Raw genomic sequence first — 22,779 nt, 5'->3', positions numbered from 1 at the left:
ATTATCATCTGAAGATAGTTGAGGAAGTTCTTTGAATAGTCTACTTAGCTTCTGGCTGCAGTTTGGTCATTTCGCCAATTGGCGCATTGGGTCATCTTTTTTACACAAGAGATGAGAATTAGCGATGCAGATATAAATATCCATCAAGCGATTTACCTATGTTTTCTGTTGTATTAGTTGCTCCTCTTCTTGTTCTCTTCAAACAGTTCACTTGACTTCCACTTCAAGTTTCATATAGTTGTCTTAACTTGCAAGTTGGAGTTGGTCTCTACGCCGATTGGCACAATGGGAGATCTAGTTTACATAAGTTTAGATTGTTGATAGGTAAATGACATGATTACTACCTTGAATTTTTGGAAATAAACTCAATACAATATTGGAAACCACGCAGAGCAACATAATTCACATTTCATATCATTATAGTACATAAGATACCAATGTTCTCTAGTGTGTTTTTCCTTAGTCAATTGGTGCTAAGGATATATGTTTTACATATATGTAGTTTGTCTATACTTCCTTTTGCAATAGGCACGGTTACACCTACGAGCAATGAAGTAACATATAGTGTTCATCGGTTTCAGTTCTTCTCAAGTAGTCGACGACGAAACTCTCCAATAGCCCAAATGGGATATAAGTTGCAGTAGTTGCCATAGTTGAAGTAAAAGGAGCAATTGAAGCACCCAACATGTTCCTATCACCAAAGATGAAAGTTCATATTATTTTAGGTAGCATTAATAGGCATTTCCATATAATGTACTATAGTGTGATACTTTCATATATGTATTAGCATAATAGGGTCCACTACTAGCAAGGTTATAAGAGAACTTGATTATATCATGGTGTCGTTGTGTGCCTTGAGAAATAGCCTTTTGAAGAGTATGTACAAGTTTTAATTCTAAGAAGGAACAATAATCTATTAATATAGTGTGATAGTTTTGTAGCCTCAAAAGTTCAATACTTACTTGCTGGGGAAACTCCCCTGTGTCTAGTTGCATATTCATCAATTCTTTTGCAGCATGATATAGTGGTGTGGGATCTCGTTCTACCTGAATAGAATGACCATGGTATGGAAATATCATATGGATATCAGAATAGTTTAAAAATGAATTGTTAACAAAACATACCTGCCCAGCATAAATTAAAGCCAACATTGCCCATGCAGTGTTGACTGCGTGAGGACTAGTAGCAACCACATAAGCCTGTAAAATATTAGAGTGGGAACCACTTTTCAATTCATTAAGATATTCCCTAATCAGTGTAGGCAATATATCAATGGTTCAAAGGGAACATGATATAGCAGTTATACTAATGTGAAATGGCCAGCCATTATAAAAATAATTAACTATTTAATGAGAAGACTCAAGTTGGTAGCTTGTACATTATGGGCTTTACAGTAAGACATTTAGCCTCGCAAGTTAAGAGTAAAATATTAGAGTGGGAACCACTTTTCAATTCATTAAGATATTCCCTAATCAGTGTAGGCAATATATCAATGGTTCAAAGGGAACATGATATAGCAGTTATACTAATGTGAAATGGCCAGCCATTATAAAAATAATTAACTATTTAATGAGAAGACTCAAGTTGGTAGCTTGTACATTATGGGCTTTACAGTAAGACATTTAGCCTCGCAAGTTAAGAGTAAAATATTAGAGTGGGAACCACTTTTCAATTCATTAAGATATTCCCTAATCAGTGTAGGCAATATATCAATGGTTCAAAGGGAACATGATATAGCAGTTATACTAATGTGAAATGGCCAGCCATTATAAAAATAATTAACTATTTAATGAGAAGACTCAAGTTGGTAGCTTGTACATTATGGGCTTTACAGTAAGACATTTAGCCTCGCAAGTTAAGAGTAAAATATTAGAGTGGGAACCACTTTTCAATTCATTAAGATATTCCCTAATCAGTGTAGGCAATATATCAATGGTTCAAAGGGAACATGATATAGCAGTTATACTAATGTGAAATGGCCAGCCATTATAAAAATAATTAACTATTTAATGAGAAGACACAAGTTGGTAGCTTGTACATTATGGGCTTTACAGTAAGACATTTAGCCTCGCAAGTTAAGAGTAACATGAACTAGCAAATTAGAACAAACATATTGTTGTCACAATTTAAAAACCCTCCAAGACACTAAATTCACATGAACTAACATGACCAATTTCTCTATTCACGTGGCAACATAATAATAGAACTGTTTGTGTTGATTATAAATAAAGAATAAGCAAGAATATTATACTTAGAAATTCGAATTTGTTGAAGAGCATATGAGTTGTGGGATGGTTCAGTATGGCATATATACAACTAGTAATTACAAGAGAACTAAGTGTAGCTCAAAAAGTAGGTTCCTTTTAGTGGAACTGGCTCACCCAGGTTCCTAGACTTAGCATGGTTTCTCTAAAAAATAGTAAATAAAATAAAATAAAATATGCAAGTTAACCATGATGAAACAAGTAGGGTTCAGAAGGCAGTCGGTTAAGATCTTGTTAACCCCCTAGCAGATCCTGTCTTATTGGGGTCAAAAACCGATGATGGTTTTAATATAGAATGAATGTGTGTTATGAACATTGTTAGAGGTCATCAAAATATTGACTGCAGTCACCATCTACCCGGTTCGAACGTCCCAACAGTGCATGGTGCGATCCTGCTAGTTGGTCCACTTTCTTTCACTCAACTGGTGTATGCTTGGGTGGGTACATATGTTCTCTAATCTATCAATACAATGAGGCAAACTAGATATTGCATTTTCTCAGAAAAAATATATGATCCCAAACATAGGAGGTTAGTTTTTTCAGAGAGAAACTTTGGAGGTTAGCTACTACAAGCAAAATGGTAATCGGCCAAATTTTTCCATGTTCCCATTTTGTAAAACCTATAGCTAACGATGATAGATTTGGGTAGCATACCAGCGATTGACCTTTTGCTTTTCCATTGACGCATAATGATATGTATTTGTTTAGAATCTAGCCAATTGAAGTGAAATCAGGCTCATTCGACAAGAGTTTGGCTAGAAACTAGAACTTAGAAACCATATTAGTTACAACTCAACACTAGAGATATGATATGTACAAACACGACTATGGGGGCAGTAGAGTAGTTATTATACAGATGGAGGGCCCAAGATCTCTTATAAGACGGTGTTGCTCTATAGTTAGCATTGCAATTATAACCGGTCAGGGGCAAGGACACTGGTTTAGTGGGTCTAGGGTTGCGCACCACATTCTGTTCCTAATCAATTTCCAATGGATGGTTCGAAGTTATGAATTGTTTAGGAATTTTGAGTTTATGCTAGTGATCTGCTAGATATAACTATGAGTGGATAGCATTTCAAAATCTTTCTTAGGGATAGGCATATAGCACGTCTCAAAAGATTGGTTGAGGATAGTGAGATAGTAGCTTGTGTCTAACATTTCAAGCTAAAAAAATAAAAAACTAACCATGACCTTACCAAACCTTAACCAAATCGTGTGGTGAGATATAGAAAAGATTGATAATTACCTCAGTTTCACTAGAATGATAAGTCTCACCCCATCCACCTGTACTTAGCTGCTTTGATAACAGAAAGTTGCATGCTTTGCTTATGAAGGAACTATTTTCATATGTACTTCCAGAGGCAATTAATCCTTTTACAGCGAAGAATGTTCCATAAGTGAAACATATACCCCAAGTGCCAAACCTATTGGATAATAATTATTCCAGTTATTGATTGGTAATATTGGATCTTCAAATAATTAGCACCAATAGACAAAATTATTTTAGATACCATGAGCCATCCTTTCGTTGACTATCCTCAATAAACATGGAAGCATTTTTTATGCATTTTTCTATCTCAGCTTTGCGGTACCCCGGGTAAATTTCACTAAACATAATCAAGGCTTCAAGCACTGATGATGTGCATTCGACAGATCTGTCAATTGGTTTAGTAGGTGAATTAGCTTAAGTATTTAGAAGGAAAAGGAATAAATGATATTTTCTGCAAGCAAGATGGTTTCCTCCTTACGGATAATCGACCATAATATTCAAAAATGACTCCGAAGGGTTGAGAACCTGTTATAAATAAACTCCTGGTCAGTGTTTCCTTTTGAATAGATGTAAACTAGACAAGAAAGAGGAATAACCGATGAGCATAAAAATTAAAAGTAGAGCAAAATGAATCTTGGAAATTAAAGTTCATTCCAAAATTTGTACTATTAGATTATGCTATAGTTTTTTAATATTCATGTGCCTATTGGGTTGTAGTATTAATATAAAAGGTTCTCTACATAAGCTGGGCCCATTCGTGTTTGTGTCATCTATTGGTAATATTGGTTTTTGACTGTATTGCTATGATTCATTTGGGGTGATCAAAACTGTTCAGAACCAAATGGTTCCCATGGGAGGTCAGGTGTACTGATTTTTTGGCTACTTTAAAATTTTATATTGGCAAATAGTAATTTTAGTCAAGAACTAGTTAAATTGGAATTTCCAGTCTGGATTTCCAAATGGGAATTGCTTGTATTGATTATAAGATAATTTTGTGCACACAAGGTTTTCTTTAACCTCATCACATGCAACTAAAATAGAGTCGCCATAGGATTCCACTACAAGGGAAAAGCATATAGGCAGACGCTTACTAGTAGCGCGGGTTTATACCCCTCGCTACTGCTACTTACTAGTAGCGCATGCTTTTATCCCTCGCTACTACTAAGTTAATAATAATAGCGCTGGTTTTTACCCCTCGCTACTACTAAGCAGTCTCTATCGTGCCCCCGAGTCATGTCATAGTAGTAGCGATGGGTACAAACCCGCGCTACTACTAAGTTGATAGTAGTAGCGCGAGTTTATGCCCCTCGCTACAACTTAGTACGAGGTAGGTGAAGTCCCCATATCCTAGGCCGAATCCCTCCTCTATCCCTCACTCTCCCCCCTCTCTCCATAGGCTCTCCTATGGTGCTCCTGCCCAAGCACATCTCCTCCTCCATGGCGCCCAATGAGTCCGCATCCTCGCGTCGCTGGCATCCAGGAGCTCGCTCGTCTTCCCACTCGCCTCCATGCCACTACGACGGAGCATCTCTCCACCGGTGACCAGCTCCAATGCGCCCCCATCTCCTTCCTTTCTCCCTTGTTTCTCTTTTTGCCTCTCCCTCTCCCTTCGATTTTACTCACCTCCCATGCCCATGCATGCGCAGGTCGTCGACATGGCCAACCAGTAGCTCTCCGCCTTGGTCATGAAGAGGATCCTCACACTGTTGTCTTGCTCTACACTAGATTCGATCCTCTCCAACAGCCATCGCCGGATCTGGTCTACCGCCACTCGTCCGCACCTCAGGCGACCCCTGTCGTAGCTGGATCGAACCATTGATACCATTGAAAGCATGCACGGGGTCAAGATTTTTTTGTTTTGGGTATTTGAAATTAATAGTAGTAGCGCAGGTCAGATACATGAGCTACTACTAACACACGTACTAGTAGCACGGGATGCACCGCGCTACTACTACCAATTAGTTATAGCGCCATATAGTAGCGCAGACACCCGCTCTACTACTAGTTGTTTAACTCGCGCTACTACTAGGCTTTTTCCTAGTAGTGTTCTGGCACTTGGTTTCCCAAAACTGAAGTAGAACTTCAAAATACTCACCTCTATCAATGAAGTAGTTCTCTTACACTCGTATGTAGAAAATGTACCATCTTTGTTCTTCAATAGATAAAAATGTATTAACAATAATATTTGAATTAGAGTGAAAGTTAAATGATTTAATAAGAACACATAAACCATAGGTAAGCATTATAAAATAAAACATACAAAAAATTCATAAAAAAGGAAGAAGATTTGTTCTTGAACAACATATTAACTTATAATACATACTAGAGGAGAACACTACATCAAATGTAGTAAATAATATTGTATTAAAGGGATGATTATGATACATATGATTGTATCTTATTCACTTGATGAACTCTTATCCTCTACAAACTATTTGTCATCAAGACGGAGTGTTAGATGTGGAAAAATTCGGGAGAGAAATTTGAGAAACCTTTTGTAGCTAATACTTGTTTACACCATAGGAATCGCCAATATTTTCTTCCACAACTCGCAATGACAACAATAGGACAGCCACATAAAAATTACATCTAACAAATCAATGTCGCTGCTACCATTCTCATCGTTCCACCACAACAACTCCTACCTTCATGATGTTTGACATAATGTATGTAATTTATCTTGGCATAAGGCCAATAGGATTAAACTAGTCTGAAGCAATATTTTAGGTGTGCCACCCTTGGAAAATGGGTCTAGGACCAACAAAGGCCTCACATTGGTTCAATGGACATAGAGAATCCCGGTCGACATTAGACCATGCAAGCGTAGCATTACCTAAGAGAGAGAAACAATTGGTTGTAACCTGATCTTACCTACAAGGAGGAGTAGGAGGCACTTGGTGAAATATATTGCCGACCTCTCCTTATAGGCTTGAGCTTGTGGGTGAGATAGATTGTGCATGCAATTCAACATGCCACAAGAGCCAAGAACTACTTGTTCTAGGTGGCGGTTATGGGGTCTACTGTCACCACAACATTTTCTATAACACCTATAATTTTAACCCGCAACTCTTAACCTTTGGCATTGACGCTGGAGACAAGGTGTATCGAGTTCAAGACCCAGACAACAAGATATTGACAATAATAATCATAACCAGAATCCATCCCACATCTAGGTCTTCGATAAACCTAGACACGAGGGGGGTGTTGAAATATATTTCCCACCTTTTCTCACGGGTTTAAGATTCTGGGTAACTGGTAGGGTAAACCGACTGTCGGCACTAGACTTTGAAGTGGAGCCCATTTCCATTGTTGCTAACTTTTCTCTATTTTGGCAAGCAGGCTTCAACAAGTTGAGCGCCATGTTATTGCACCATGGGAGGATGTCTATAGATGTCTAATTAGTCAGGACATCAAGTTACCCACTTAACACACTTCAAGGAACTGAATTAGTAGTTTCAAAGCGCACTGATCTATGTAATAATCCCTGCACTATTTTGCTGAACCACTGTGTCATTTACTCATATGTAACAAATTATTCTTGACACTACTCACACACATTTATTGTCCGTCGGGGCACTATCTATTAGTAACTTTTAATAAATTAATTTGCATCTTCACATTGTAATGACTTTCTATTTAAATGTGTGGATTTGCATGATTTTGAATTGCACAAGATAGTTAATCGATATTTTATATGGCCTTTTCATGCTATCTTTATCCCAACGACACATTGTTGAACTCTATGCATTACCACACCAACATCTCCTATGGGCATGACAACACAAGAGTTGGTAGAAGTGGATTGGATTATTTATCATTTATATTGAATACCTCACAAAATTGAGCAAATTAACTATAAGGACATGAAACAAGAGTGAAGTTAGAGTTATACCGTGAAAGAAAGTAAGCAATCCACTGCATCATACAACCTTTGTCCTTTTATGGGCTCCCCCACAAGATTGGGAGAGATCTTTGACAATAGAAATAATGCCTAAAGAGGTAAGAATTATTAAGAAACTTATGTTAAGCAATTAGTGACATGTCGACACAACATAAAACTCAGGAATAATGACACACATGCACTTGCAAAATTTGGTGTAAAAATATGACAATGTATGTATAATACTCGCTCCGTGAAAAAATATATGATGTTTTAAATCACTAAAGTAGAGACCTAAACACATCTTATATTTTTTTTACAAAGGTACTACAAAAAAGGCCGACCAAGATGGGTTGTATTAGTTATGTATATGATTTTGCGTTATCTTTTTCTATAGAAATTCATTGGCATACTAGGAAATTTTAGAATCATTCACCAATCTATTGTTTAAGACATAATAGTTGCAAATGTGCGTAGTTAAGTTGATTAAAACATATTTAGACTGGAATCAAAAAATCTCATTTGCTTTTTATGAACCACATATATTAAATAGTACTAGACTTAGTGATCAGTTTTTGCCAGGAAAGTACATTCCTTTTCTAGATTAAGAGAATATAAAAAGTAACTTGTCTTGACCTTAAGTGCTTCTGCGGTGCAATCTGATACGGACCAGCCATTATCTGCTGTTGAAAGTGTCCATGAACCTTTCGATCTATGGCGGTAATAAGCTTCGCTGTCGGGATGGTTCTCAAGAACCTATAAGTAAGAAATTAAAGTAAAAATTACTATCCCAACATTATTTCATCTACGGTATGCAAGGTTAGGAGGTCAAGAATATTGAACCTGTGAACTTTTCAAGAACTCATGGGCTTTTTTAAGTGTTGGAATAAACTCATTAACAAGGTCCGTTGAGCAATAGGATTGGATAATAAAAGCTATCTCCCAACTTTGACAACCATCGTACACCTATTGTAAAGATTTTAGTCAAAATAGGTGCATGAAATACAAATGTACCTTCATAGAACACTAGAATACACACAACTTATACATGTGTATATAATGAAGCTCTCGCGTCAATGAGAAAGCAAATATCAGGAAAAAAGTATGATAATTTAACATCCATATTTTCATGAATTAATTTTTTTTAAGAAAAGGATGTTGCCAAACGTGAACATATGTCAATACATTTACTTATTTGGAGCTGCATAAAATAATCCCAAATATTTTGGAATTAACTTGCATAATAAAAAGGAGGAAATGAATTTCTATAATATCCTATATTTGTATTTCAGTATTTTCTTTTCAATGATACAAGCAACAACATGGCGTGATCAAAGTAATAATTAAAATAAAAATGCAAATGGCACAAATATTATCTAAGAAAATTAAGGAAAATCAAAAGGAGGAAAGGTATTTGTGTTTAATTATTACTTTGATCACGCCATGTTGTTGCTTGTATCATTGAAATGCATAGCATAGTTTTAGCTTTTCGTGTATTGTAGACACACACACACACATGTGTGTGTGTGTTGTGTGTGTGTGTGTGTTGTGTTCATACCTATAGTATTTACCCCAAGTGACATGATGGGTGCTAGTAGTAGTTAATCTAGCATAGTTCATAATAGTATCATTTAAATCTTGTTGGTAAATATATGGTTAGCTAGGTTAAACCCTGACATTGACCATTCATTGGATTCTCTGTATTTGCCTCCACATCGTGCTACCTCATTCTTGATCTATGCCTTGATTAATATCTTGCTACCTCATGACACACAATTTTTTGATGCTATTTTCCTTGAACTTATATTTAAAAATGTATTTATTTATGATTGACTTCAACTTATCTGGATGTGTTGGTTTCATGCATCATTTTATCAGATTTGACCGACCTAATAATATCGCGTCAGTATTTGACCAACCCAAACTACCCAATGGACCAAAAATACCCAGTAATGGTAGTTAGACTGAAATTACACACCAAAAATGACGAGGGATGGAACTAAAAAACCCTATAAATTGCGGGACGTCATCTATACTTACCTATTTTGGATATGAACATACACATATGTGAGAAGAACTGTAAAAAACAACATTATAGTTCTAGCATCAAGGTTCCTCTCATGGTATTCCTATGTCTATACATGTCAAATGATTATACCTATAATACGATGGGCGATCACTCGGGTATGAATATTATGGCATGTATCTACATATATGTATTGTTAATTAATCCCTAATAATAGAATCTCACTATATATAGCTCCTGGAAACTAACACTAGTTCCTCCCTCTCACACACTATATACGAGCCTTTTCAGCCATCACGCCACCCATTTCTCACCGAATCACCCCTACAACTCTATTGGCTCCCTATAAACATGCGAAGAACTCCTTGTTGTGTAACATTTGTATTTCTTCTCAAAGCAAAGACACTCAAATATCCAACATATTCTCAACTACAACATATTAAGTTCAACAAAACAAAGCGGTTTGTGAAATATCCCTTCCCTTAGTTGTTTTTTAATTACCCAACTCTGACATTCATCAATAAGCATCAAGAAGGTTTTTGACAAATGATATGATGCAAAAATATACGAAATTAAGCGAAAGTTGACAGTGTAGTTCCACCCATTTATTGGATTGATTATAAGCATTAGTGAAATTTCCATACTTCGATCAAAAGAAAGAACCATGCGTGTGAGTGGTGAAAAACACTTTTAAAAGGAAATTAGTACATTTATATTTAATTTCAACATTTGTATTCTTTTCTTATAATTCCGTGTCAATGGCAAACAAACAATCAGGCAACACAAAAGGCACAAATACACAATCTGCCAATTTTAATGGGATCTAAAGGATGAAGTAGTTAAGCCATTGTTTACACACATAATGGTCCTAAGTCATTCTAACAAATAAAAATGGAATGACGCAAAACTAGTCGACAAAACTTAACAACAAAGTGTTACCTGTGCTTTCATGCCATCTTCTGCAAGCCAAAAATAATCATAGATCCTTGGAATATGTAACTTCAGTGCATCTGAATTTGGATCGTCAATCCAACAACAAATCATATCTAGTGCCTAGAGAAATAGTTTTCCCAAAGTGTTAGTTCAAATTAATTAGATTATGAGATAAAACTGCCAAAAAATGGCAAGGAAATCAGCTGGATGGTAACATGGATAATAGGGATTTTAACACATGAACTTGAATTTTGTGTGTTGGGTCTGGTTGGATTTTCCTATTCTAAATATACATGATAAAATAACACAAAACATCTATCATGATATTCTTCCTTTTGTATGCATATATTAATACGACACCTGTAGAAAGGTGGAAACAAGGTGTAAAATGCATAAGCACAAAGGTTATTAAAATATATGCATGCTGAATCATTAAAATATTTCTTTATGTGAGTGCCCATAGATCCTCTAGTCAATAAAATTGTTGTCGAGATAGCATTAGCTATGTGTTTTTTACCAAAAATATTCTCCATAATTACAGGCTGAGGCAATGACATATAGATATGGAACATGCATGATATATACAGTTCAGTCCTATTTAGCTTACTTATGATAGCAAACATAAAGCGTGGATCATTGGAAATGAATTAGATATGGCCTAAAAACAATATTGCAAAAGTAGCAAAAGCCACCCATTATTCTGTTGCACAAATTAAGAATGAAGCCTAGATTACCTTGTTAATTGGAGATATACCGATATATTGAGTACTTTCATCTTCATAATGCATATGTTTCATGAGATTTTTCAGTGCTTTGGCTCTTAGCTTATTAATTGGCCAGCAATTCAATGCTGGTTCCACAAATTTATTAAGACATGTCCAAATAACATTTTGCAGCAATGATTGTGTTTGACGAAGGTCTTCCTGCATGCAACAAAAAACAATAACAGAAAAGAAGTTAAAAGCATCTATTTAGACACGTAAGTTAAATAATAGAAATTTTAATCAATGAAAAACAGAAAAGAATTACACTTAGTAAATACTTGAAAATATTAATTAAAAGAAAACTAAACTCAGTTTGAGATATTCAATGTTGTTCTAATTTTATAAGCAAAGAGCATACAAATAACCAAATGATAGTATGTCGTATAAAACTACAAATCTACACATACACATTTATTACTACTAGCTATGAGATGCTATCCATAAAGAGACAAATTATGTATGTGGTTTGTACTCTGCGGTCAATACTTTCTTAAAAATGACTTTCCAATATATTTGCTTCTGAAATAATGGTTACACTTCGAGCTAGCAATCTTACTAAAACGAACCTTGGCGCAAGTAACACGTGCTTTATTCCAATTGACCTCATGGTATGGTGTGCTATATAGCTCCTCCCTTATTGCCAATATTGTTGGTGTAATTGGACCAACAAACTTCTTTCCATAAAGATAAGACATTGGCATATAAACCAACCGGCAAAAGCACCAGAATCGTCCTGTGGAAGATAAAGTTCACCTTAATAAAAAATGATCATAAATGCAACATCCAAACGCATTCTTGGAGATGTTGAGTGCTGAATGGTTCTTGATTCATTACCTTTTAGCCACATAAACAACAAAACATAGCACTTAAGAATTAAAGTTTCAAAACAAAGAAGTAACACATGTTACTTACTAGTATAGAACCATCATCGGCTGTATGCATGTTCTCAACTTACACTCATAATAACACCGAAGAGTGTGGATTTACTACCCTTGGGGGTTAGCGTACTCCTTCAACCACCGTCCACACCATCCTAGGAATTCATGTGACCATATATCTTTCCACCAGTAACAATCTAATAAGGCACAATGATTGTAAGGTAGCCCCGAAATGGGGGGACAACTATCCCCCAGGGCACCACACTACCCTAAGTGGTCATAAATGATCGAAAACATTTCACAAAGTTACATGTCAAGTTTCAAAACTATCAATCACATATATATTTGCATTTTATTATACTACATTACAATTAAGTCCTATTTCTTATTACCATTTTAACAGGTGGAATCCCAGATATCAGCGTCCACTGAATATAATGGGTGCAACGAAGTTTGAGTCTACTAAAATATTTTCCAAGTATCTACAGTTTACGGACACATCAGCTTGGAATAAATACTTTCTTATATCGCTAACAACTCCATGTAACATTGTAAATTTAATCAAAATTAGTGACATAGTTAATAGAGAATAAATGAATGCATCAACATGTCAATATTGTCATGTACGGTATAAAATTCACAAGGAGAAAATCAAGAAAATTAACCGGTGAATGTACAAAAAAACAAGGACAAGATAGATAGTAGAAAAAAACTTAGCAAGTCAGTGCACATTTTAGTAGTGAGGGGCATAATATATGTCGAGGATTTAATAATATTTACCCTCACAAAATAACAAGTACCTGGATGAAATGGAAGAAAATGTGGGACAAGCCATAATTCAGGAATGATCGAATTATTTCCAGACCATTCATACAAACCGATCACCTAGAAATAATGATTACTAGGTCAAGTTAATAACTACAACATAAATTTTGGTACCCAACATTTGGTAATTCTAGGGTTGAGACCTAACATGACCTAGAAAGTAAGAAGCTAAATTATGTCACCGGGACTGCTTCCACAAGTTAATCTGAAGATAAATAGTATGCTAAAAACTTTACTCGTAAGTTTGGAGAAAACTATTCTCATAATTAACATACAAACAACAAACAGTAACTGGAAGGCAACTTGTATGTGGGAAAACTTAGCCGGGAAAAATACCATCCAATATAAAAGATTTTGATAAAGTTAATTGGTTGTATTATTTATTAACAATCTAGTAGATACACAAATAATTTGTGTAAAACACAATATATTTAGATTTGGAACTGCGCTTTATCTTTTTTCAACATAGTAGGGAAAAAGTTAGACTTAACATGTGTGTGTGTGTGTGTCATACCGAGAGCCATATCTTTCCCCATTGTGGTATTGCAACAATACTTCCACGCGATAGAATCCAAGCACGTCCCTTGGTCAAGGCTTCATTGTCCACTTCATCAAGAAGCCTCAAGGTAACATAGTTTAAGCATGATCCAAACATTGTGCTCGGCGCCAACACTTGCGTGCCCCAACCACCATCTTCATTCTACATAAAGCACAATACATAAAATTTCATCATGTTTTTCTGTACCATGGAATAGTAATACACATTTGGCATATATAGTCTGCTAATATAAATTATTAGAACTGATGTTGGCATGCCTGATGGTTGTAAATATAGCGACAAATCTCACGTCGATGTTCCGTTGAAAGGACGGTATGGAGTAATCCAGTAACATGTAGAGCAAATATCTGCAGAAAAAAATCATCACCGTATTGTTGTCCATAGACCAACTGTGGTATGAACCTCTTGAAAATTAATACATGACTATTAACAACCAAAAATTAAATTGAACTCTCCAACATTTGAGTCTATTAGACTAGGTTGGTAAAACCATTATGTATCTTGTGTATCGATAGTATAGGTTGCATTATAATTAGAACGTCATTAAGAATTACAAAAGGAAGTGATATGAGAAAGATTCCTAGCATAGCTACATCTTTTTTTAACTACATAAATTTGTGTTGTATAGACATAACTCCTTTAAATGACTTAAGTAAAAAGGCAACTAATTACTCAAAATTATCTATCAGATAGTAAAATTCACCAACAATAGAGCTTGTGCTTTCTACCAGAAATATCCACCAACTCAGCATAAAATATATTTCGTGAAACAATGTCAAAATATAGTGCTACACGTAAACAAAATACACACCAATATAGGCATAATGATCATAATTCCACTGAAATCGCAAGCCCAATGCCCATCATGTGCTTGCAGAGCGGAGTGTTGACTAAGGGCTCGCCTCAAGGATATTAACATAGTCCCTTCCGTGACTTCTGCACTATCTACAAGCTTGATGGCCGGAAGATCCGCCTGAAGGTCCTTTTGTTTTGCATACTGCAATAGATAATAGTCAAATTTGAGTATTTTATGATAGATGATATTACTTATTTTAAACCAAATTTGCATATTAACATAATAATGAGTGGAAGTAAAAAATTAAAATTTCTGGGGAACTTTGAGCTCGAGTCTAAGTAACCGTTCTGAAGGTTGGCCCTTATCATATACCCGCCTATCGGAAATATGCATCTACGTAGAAAAAAATCATGGTCACCTCCCCCCTTCAACCCCCACATACGTTGCCGAAGGCTACCGCGGTGAAATACCTGGCCATGATGGGGATTCTTGTAGATCACCATGCGTGGTGGCTTCCCATGAACAAGGATGTGATCCGAGTCCTACCTCCACCGCCGGAGTCTGCTCCATACATTCCCTTGTAGTGTACGGTGGCTGTTGCCATTCTCGCTCTGTGGTGGCGATCCGGCGGCGAAAATGCTTGGAAGCTGGGGATAGTGCGACATCAGCCAGGAGTGCTTTGCCATTTTCGATGCACTCTGTACCGGCATAACACTAGCGCGCATTTGAGTGGCTATTATTCATCGATCTACTTCCTACAGTTGGTGGCTGCTTTAGTTGCCATGGCTGTGAAAGAATCGATTCAAATTCAAATGCTTATGAAGATCTGACCTTCATTGGCTGGGTCATGTTATGTTGGCTTTTTGAGCTACGGAGCAAAATTCCTAATATGACCTTCATTGGTTGGTCGACAACAACAATACTTTGGTGTCATGTCCTTCTTGAAGACATGTCTTGAACTATCATGATGCCTCGCGTGATCTAGCCATCACTAATTGCGTTAGGTTCATGGTAGAGGAGTGCTCCAGGTGAAAACCCCTTTTCAGGCCTTCACTGGGTGGTTCAAGCAACTTTGTCATATGGGTGTTCCTACCTTCCTGAAGGTGTTGTCTTGGTGCCGAACTGCTAAGGCCTTGTACAATGGTAGGTGCCTATGCACAAATGCTTGAGGAAAAAGAGTAAATTTGCGCCTCGTCTTGCAATGCAGAGGTGCCATGCAAAGGTGCTTCGTTTCTCATAAGGAGGCGTTGGGGTCTTTTTTCTGAATGTTTTTTCTGTGGATGGAGGCTTGAAGGGAACATTTGCAATGCAGAGGTGCCATGCAAAGGTTATTCCTTCCAAGCACCGGCTGGCACCGAAGCAAACATTTGCTTGTACCTCCCTTCTTAAGCACCGATGCAATCCCATGTGAGAAAAAAAACCCGGTTTTTTCCTATGGCATCTGGCTAAACCCGTTGTACAGGGCCTAACTGTGTTCTTTGCATTGTTTGTCATTTGTGTTTTGTGATAGGATGTAAGAGCGGCAGCAGCTAATCTTCCCTGATGTTATCCATCCTGTGGCACATTTTCGCATTTTGTAAGCCATTCAACCTTGTTTCCTTGAACATTGTTTGAATTAATGTGATTATGCGCGCAAGGCATAGTCTGGGAAACTTATCCTTTGATTGTTTAAAAGAATATTTTACTTGTCAGGGAATAGAGGAACATTTTACGTGGAAAAAAACTCCTAAATTGTGCATGGTTTGATATATTGTTTCCCATTAAAAATTTATTGCCACCATCGCTATTTCCATTGTGGTTTCCCCTAGACACTGCGGTAACCCTGGTCCATGCTACAAACCGCAATCTATACCTACTAATAAAAAAATTAGGTATTCTTAGTCCGTTTGCTATTTTATAGAAAACCCCTTAATATTTTTGACATTAAACCCGCAGTACATAGTAATTGTTTTTTTAAATACTCATATCTTCTAAACCGTAACTCCAAATTTAACATGTTATATACGGAATTTGATTAAAAAATATGTAGAATCTGAATATGATGTTATTTTACCTGTTAACATTTAGAAAATACTATCTAGGCTGCAATGTTAATCAACAATGCATTATTCATCTTTTTTCATACCGGTACTGATTCTGATCGGGAATGAACACCCCAGCAAAATCAAGATTGGACATGAAATTGAAAATAAATTTGCTAGAGACACCCAATAAATAATGACATGCATGCCAAGAAATAAAAGAAAGACCCAATAAAGATGGGATGTCCGCCATAAAAGAAATAAAAGAGAAAATGCAGAGGAGGTCAGATAAAAATGAGATGTTGCGCTATTCTCCTATATATAAGAAGAAAAAAGAGGAGATGCATGAAAAAAAGTAAAAAGTAGGCATGCATGAAAAAAATAAAATAAAAGACAAATTTGATAAGATATAAATAGTGATGAAACAAGGACCAATACCTATGACATGTATGGCAAGAAATAGTGATGAAATAGAGGCGTAAATACCTGCGTCCACAGGAGACTATACAAAAATGTTCTTTTCCATACAAAAAAAATTCTCTTTTTATGATTAAAAAATCATGTATCTTTTTAACAACCTTTTTAACAACTCTTCATGTATTTAAGAAATATGCATGTGAAAAAAGTATTCAAGAGTTACCCTAAGTTGGTGATTCTTAAACTAAAAACTGCCATTGATGTACACATGTCTGCATAGTGTGCTAATATGTCATCGTTTGTTTTTGTCGTTTTTCTTTACTCACCCATAACAACACCCCATTCCGAACATGACATGAATAAATGCATGATCGCTTGCCCGTTTCTTCGTACATATTAAATTTACATGCAAGCCGTGTTGAAATAGAACACCTGTAGACTCTTAAACCACACTTTTATAAGTTAAGACCATCTTTGTTTGGATCGTAACTACAAATTCTGAGATTATAGACCATTTTTTTGTAAATTAAGAGTGTGTGGTATTTTTTTCTCCCGTTGCAACACACGGGCCTTTTTGCTAGTCCTATTTAAACCATTGGTTAGCACAGACTCCCATGTAATTTTCTATGAAGAATTCTTGATTTACCTCATAGAATTAGTCTGGTTTCGAATATACACTCAATTTTTCCTCTTTTAGTTACCCAAAAATACCTTGTAGTGCCATATATGTTTTATATGACCTTTTTAAATCGATATGCTAAATGATTTTACGATATACTGAAATAGTGTAAATATGTTGCTGAAATAATGCGAAAGGGCTACCCAGAGTTAGATGAAAACTAGGATCAAATAATCCGTTAATATAAGAACGGTCAAGTGGTGGAAAAGGAAAAACCCAAAATTAGAAGCAACACAACCGAAGGACTTTTTTTTCAATATCTAGAATTGGACTAATTAGGAAGTTAGCCTAGCGCACTTAGTTTGGGGATATACAATTCCATCAGTTGGGTTCAAGTTACTGTGGATACGAATTCGAGTTCCTATAGTTTCCCTAAAAGAAATGAATTGGAATAATTTAAACATAACTATAATTCTTTCAGTTATTTATGCCCCGTCCAAACTATATATCACTCATTCGATTTGTTCCTATCAAATTTGAATATACTTTTTATTCATGTGTTTTTTAGCTGGCAGGTGCCAAACTAAAGCCCTGTTTGGGTGGAAGTATTTCTCCAGAGAGTTTTGGTATTTATTTTGAAAAATTACTAGGTACATACCCATGCTCGGAAAGATATACTCCTCATCTCAACTATCAATAAAATAAATACACAAGGGACTTCTAAATCTGAATGAGCAGCATGCAAAAAGTGAACACATGACTTGATATCCAAATTCATGAGAAAAATATACTTTTCACCGCTCAACCTCAACAATTGTGAAAGCCTGGAAATAGTCTCTCGACACCAAAACCAGAGAAACCAGTTTCTCAATTTGTAAAACCAGATATATTCAGTCCCTCTTTTCAAATTTTAATGTGGCCTGATTTTATCTGAAACTTAACACGGCGGCAAATGTGGTCGTTGACATCCCCACATCAGCTAATTGAAACCACTTCCACGCCCGAATGTCCCCGCTGTCGTGCTGTAGCTGCAGCTATATGGCCTTCGTGCCCTCCAGCTCAAATTTGACGTCCAGCAGCTGTCACCATGTTGGCACCACCGCCTGTTGGCCGGCCGCATGCCGTTGCTACTCATGGTGAGGCCCACCGCGCGTGTTGTCAGTCGTCAGCGTGCCGTGGAAGCCTCGGGTGTGTGCCTGTGTGACCGAGGGAGCGTGCGTGTGTGTGTGGGTTAGTTGGCGAAAGACTAGGGAAAAGCGACCATATCGAGCGTAGGGATCGGCCGCGGCGATCGCCTGCATGCGCGATAGGCGTGCGCAAGCCGGTGCGCGCGGGACGTGGCAAGTGGGTGAGAGGGTGTGTCCGAGCGCGGCCTGGCATGTCAGTGCGCGCTGGTATAAAACCCCTCTCCCTCCTGTGTATTCGTGCTCGAGGTGAAAAATAGAAAAAGCCGTCTGTGCGGCGGAAATCCTCTGTGTGGGTCGTGTCTCCGGTGATCGTCGTTGAGTGATAGGTCCAGCTGTGCCAACAATTGAGAGTATGTGTCCGGATATCATATACCTGCATACGCATAAGAAGATCCTGTGACTCCCTCTTGTGGAAGCGGCGCTGGGTGAACTCCCGGCGGACTCTATCGACCTCGGCGCGCTCCTCCGGGGTGCCGTGATCGGGGTCGAACTCCCACACTGCCCTGCCAAGGAAGTTGTTCACGGACCGCAACCACGGTCCGCCACCCTCCGACACCTTCAGCCTCCACATCTCACTCGGTGCGGGCGACGAACGGTACGGACGGGGAGTTGAGCTCACAATATGTTCGGTCGCTAGCTAACTCAAAATATGGTGGGCGGAGCCATCCAGCTATCGGGGTTTTATAGGCTGCTACCAGCCATCTAAGTAATTAAACCAAGTTTATTGATCTAAGGGATGTGATAGCTCCAGAACCTTGTTGTAAGTTGTAACCAGGGAACGAACTTTTCTAAACTGATCGAATGATTGGGTTGTGGTAGCTCCTGTTGGCGTAATAAGCCATGCCCTATGTGGTGGCAACCGGCGTCGGGTGCGTCAGGTGCGGTCCGTGCAGGGCACGAGCATGTGTGTGCATGTGTTCGTTCGTGGGTGTGTTAGTTAGCGACAAAGGCAGAGGAGTGACCGCGTTAGGGCGTTGAACCCGGCCGCAGCGATCGCGTACGAGCGCGACAGACGCGCGAGCCGTGGAGCGCGGGACGTGGAGAGCGTGCGAGTGGGGTGCATCTCGACCGCGGCGTGGTGCATCAGCGCGTGCTTGTATAAGTCCCCTTCCTCCTGTGTAGCTGTGGTGATTTGCCGAGTTTGAGCTCGTGAGAAAATACAAAAAAGCCGTAAGCGCGTCTTGGTGTTTGTGCGCCATCAAATCTTCTGTGTTCATCGTTCTCCTCTCTAACCTTGTCTCCGGTGATCAGGGCGAGTAGAGGTTCCATTTTTGCTGCCAGCTCCAACCAAATGAAGTCGCACCCTCAAAAAATGAAGTCTCACAACTATATGCAAAGATAACTTACATGTAAACTAGTCAATCGTAGCTTGTAAAATTTGTGAACCCTGTACTAGTCAATCGTAGTGTCCCACGTAAGATCCTGTACTAGTCACTCATATGCACGGTACGTCATCCCATATAATTGATACTCAGGAGCGAATAATGCATGCTACACATATCACTCAACTTATTGCCAATAGTTCACGTTACATATATATACAATAATACACGCACGAGGTCATGGTCCGTGCTAGGCTACTGGTTGTTTTTTCTTATTTTCTTAGAAAAGGAGGATGCATGCCCGTCCGCTGCATCTGGGTGATGCGTGCGGTCATTTTATTTATTATTCATAAAGACCTTACAAAGTAATACATCAGTAAATCTGAAGCCATCATCTAGATGACACCTGACGCTATTCCTATCCTCTTGATTAAGGGGTGCAGAATGTTCGGGCCAAATACCAAACAGACATCGCACCAAAGCCTAACATCTAAAGCCGGATGCCCCATCCAAGCCACATAGGCGGGACTGGGTAACACTCCGTTCTGGTGCACTCTCAGTGAGTACCACACGCACACACTGCAAGGGCCGTCACCTCCGTCTTTCATCTATCCATCCTCAAAGCATATACTGACGCATCGACCTTGTCAAGCCTCTCTACCATCGACGCCACCACGATGCTAGACAACGTCGTCCTCCTGCGTGTGTCCATCACCGCACATCTGACGTCGAGCCTCCACTGCTTCACCTCGATGATGCCTTCATGAGGGCATCATCATCACCAGCTCCGGCCACCGACCGAAGACTAGGTTTTCATCCGGATATGTTCCTAGAAATCCACCCGACAACCTGTGCACTGTCTCGACCGCCTTCAAAGCCCTAGATCTAGCTTCCTAAATTCGGCGACCAACCGCAATAGCAGTGCCACCGTAGGAGCCCTGACGCACCGGCCACTGCCTGAGTGTGCCACCACTGGACCCTGGGAGGAGGGCTCCCACCCCACCTCGCCAAACCGTGAGAGCCGCCGAGATGACCCCGCGCGCTCGTCACCATCTCTGATCTGAACCAATCCGTAGCAAAAACCACCAAATCACCGACGCAGATCCGCCTTGGACAGGGACTGCACCACGCCATGCCGCCGCGGGAAGCCCGAGCTTCTCCCGCCACCACCTTCTAGGGACGCCGCCCCGGTATCCAGACAGAACATCAACGCTACCACCGGCCATGTTCCGCCGCCGCCGACAGGCCGAGCCGCCGGCCACCATGACCAAGGCTGCCATGACTCTGCGAGCCCACCGAGCAGCCGACGCCACCAGATATTCCATGAAGCCCAGCAGCTCTGCCACCTCTACCTAGCACCACGCCGCCACCTTGCGCCGTCGCCACAGACCAACAACAGCGCCACCACGACGCAGATCGGGGAAGAATGCCCCGGCGCCATGGATGACCCGCTTCACCCGATCCGGCGCGGGGGGGGGGGGGGGGGGGGGGGGCGAGGGCCTCCGCCTCTCCCGTCAGCCGCCCGGGGCTTGGCCCGGTGACCGCCTCCAGTGGCGGTGGAGGGGAGGATGAGGATGGATGTGCCCGGTGGCGGGGGTTAGGGTTTCCACCCGAGCCGCCCTAGCGGGGGGTGACCGGAAGCATGATTCGATCTTAAATATCCTTCCGTGCAATTTGCTATATTTAATAAAGAGCATCAAATAAGAGGAGAATAGGACATGTCTTAACTAATAGAGATGAAAGGGCAAGACTTCACGACAGCTACCCACACGTACCCACTAATGTACCCATCATCCCCGCAAGCTCCACCCTACTCCTGGGATAGGACGGCGATGTGCCATGCTGCACCAATCCATGGGTCCACCTTCCCCTACATTATTGAGACAGACGCGTCATCGCATGTCACCGGGACTAGGTACTTTGCTCGAGTCTCATCCTTAGCTAGGGCATAATTCTGGTCACATCACTGTCAATTATGGGGGCTGTCTTTTGATCGCCGCCATCGGTAACAGTCGCATCCCTCCTCAACCGTTCTATCTCACCATATTATCACCAAATATCGTTCCAAATCTTATCTCCATTCACAATTTTACATGTGATAATTAATGTTCCGTGGAGTTTGGCCCCCTTGACTTTTCCGTGAAGGATCTTCAAACCAAGGTGTTTCTTATGAGGTGCAATCACCAAAGGGTGTTTTTGGCAGACTCAGTCATAGCCTAGTGGTGGGAAGGGGCTGATGCCTTCCCACTCACCCAGGTTCAAGGCATGGTACTTGCAATTTGGGTTTGTTGCACCATTTATACTGTAGGGGGTTCCTTTACAGTCTTTCTATCAAAAAATGGTGTTTTTGAAATGGTGTAATAAACTAGATGAAGTGAACACTGACGGGTGACGCACCGCGTGTGGGCAAGTGAGCACATTTTTCCGTCAATCCTAGCAACCAGGCAATTCAATGCGCTCATAACAAAAAATATGGCTCGAGAATATAACGGGTAGCTCAAGTAAATTTTAAACCTGCATGTGGTGGGTCAGGTTACCTACGTTTTTTGCGTGAATAACTTCCGATCCACTCATCCACTGTAAGGTAGTACAAAAAACATCAGAAGTAAGAAATACATCTAGGTCCGTAGACCACCTAGCGACGACTACTAGCATTGGACACTAGTAGAAAAAGGGTCAAACATGAAGCACATTAGTGCCGGTTTGTATTTGAGCCGGTACTAATGGTACCATTAGTGCCGGTTCGAACGGATTTGCATTAATGCCGGTTCGTGTTGAACCTTTAGTACCGGTTCGTGGCACGAACCGGCACTAAAGGGGTGGTGGCAGGCTGGCGTCAGGCCGGGGCCCCACGATCACCTTTAGTACCGGTTCGTGGCACGAACCGGTACTAAAGGTCTAACCTTTAGTACCGGTTTGTGCCACGAACCGGTACTAAAGGGGTCTAACCTATAGTATCGGTTCGTGCCACGAACCGGTACTAAAGGTCCCATTTTCAAACTCTACCCCCCCCCCCCC

General features: G+C 39.6%; 1 protein-coding gene across 4 annotated transcripts; it reads right to left on the bottom strand.

The window, feature by feature from the left end:
* Positions 1-379: 379 nt before the first annotated feature.
* LOC125524235 (achilleol B synthase-like) lies at positions 380-19,213 on the bottom strand. 4 transcript variants are annotated; one of them, XM_048689306.1, is made up of 18 exons: positions 18,813-19,211; positions 14,211-14,396; positions 13,657-13,746; positions 13,355-13,540; positions 12,816-12,900; positions 11,704-11,870; positions 11,108-11,296; positions 10,380-10,493; positions 8,258-8,380; positions 8,051-8,170; positions 7,427-7,525; positions 5,630-5,686; positions 4,013-4,059; positions 3,776-3,919; positions 3,511-3,688; positions 1,125-1,199; positions 963-1,046; positions 380-691 (listed from the first exon to the last, which is right to left on the bottom strand). In XM_048689306.1, the coding sequence occupies exons 1-18, from the start codon at positions 19,008-19,010 to the stop codon at positions 578-580; spliced, it is 2,256 nt and encodes a 751-aa protein (XP_048545263.1). In that variant the 5' UTR covers positions 19,011-19,211; the 3' UTR covers positions 380-577. The 4 variants fall into 4 exon arrangements, with proteins under 4 accessions (XP_048545263.1, XP_048545261.1, XP_048545264.1 ...); XM_048689304.1 differs by having other exon boundaries at positions 963-1,199; positions 18,813-19,212; XM_048689307.1 differs by lacking the exon at positions 5,630-5,686.
* Between the last annotated feature and the right edge of the window lie 3,566 nt (positions 19,214-22,779).

Source organism: Triticum urartu, chromosome 7 (genome assembly GCF_003073215.2).
Source record: "Triticum urartu cultivar G1812 chromosome 7, Tu2.1, whole genome shotgun sequence".
In the NCBI taxonomy this organism is placed as follows: domain Eukaryota; kingdom Viridiplantae; phylum Streptophyta; class Magnoliopsida; order Poales; family Poaceae; genus Triticum; species Triticum urartu.
This window is presented reverse-complemented; position numbering and strand designations above follow the sequence as displayed.

Bases quoted from the DNA above. Each gene is read 5' to 3' on its own strand.
- LOC125524235 (XM_048689304.1), bottom strand. From the start codon at position 19,010: ATGTGGAGGCTGAAGGTGTCGGAGGGTGGCGGACCGTGGTTGCGGTCC. The intron at 8,171-8,257 runs GTTCAATATTCT...TCTTACTTATAG, and splicing joins AGTTCTTGAAAAGTTCACAG to GTTCTTGAGAACCATCCCGA. The intron at 692-962 runs GTAAGTATTGAA...CTTTGGTGATAG, and splicing joins CAGGGGAGTTTCCCCAGCAA to GAACATGTTGGGTGCTTCAA.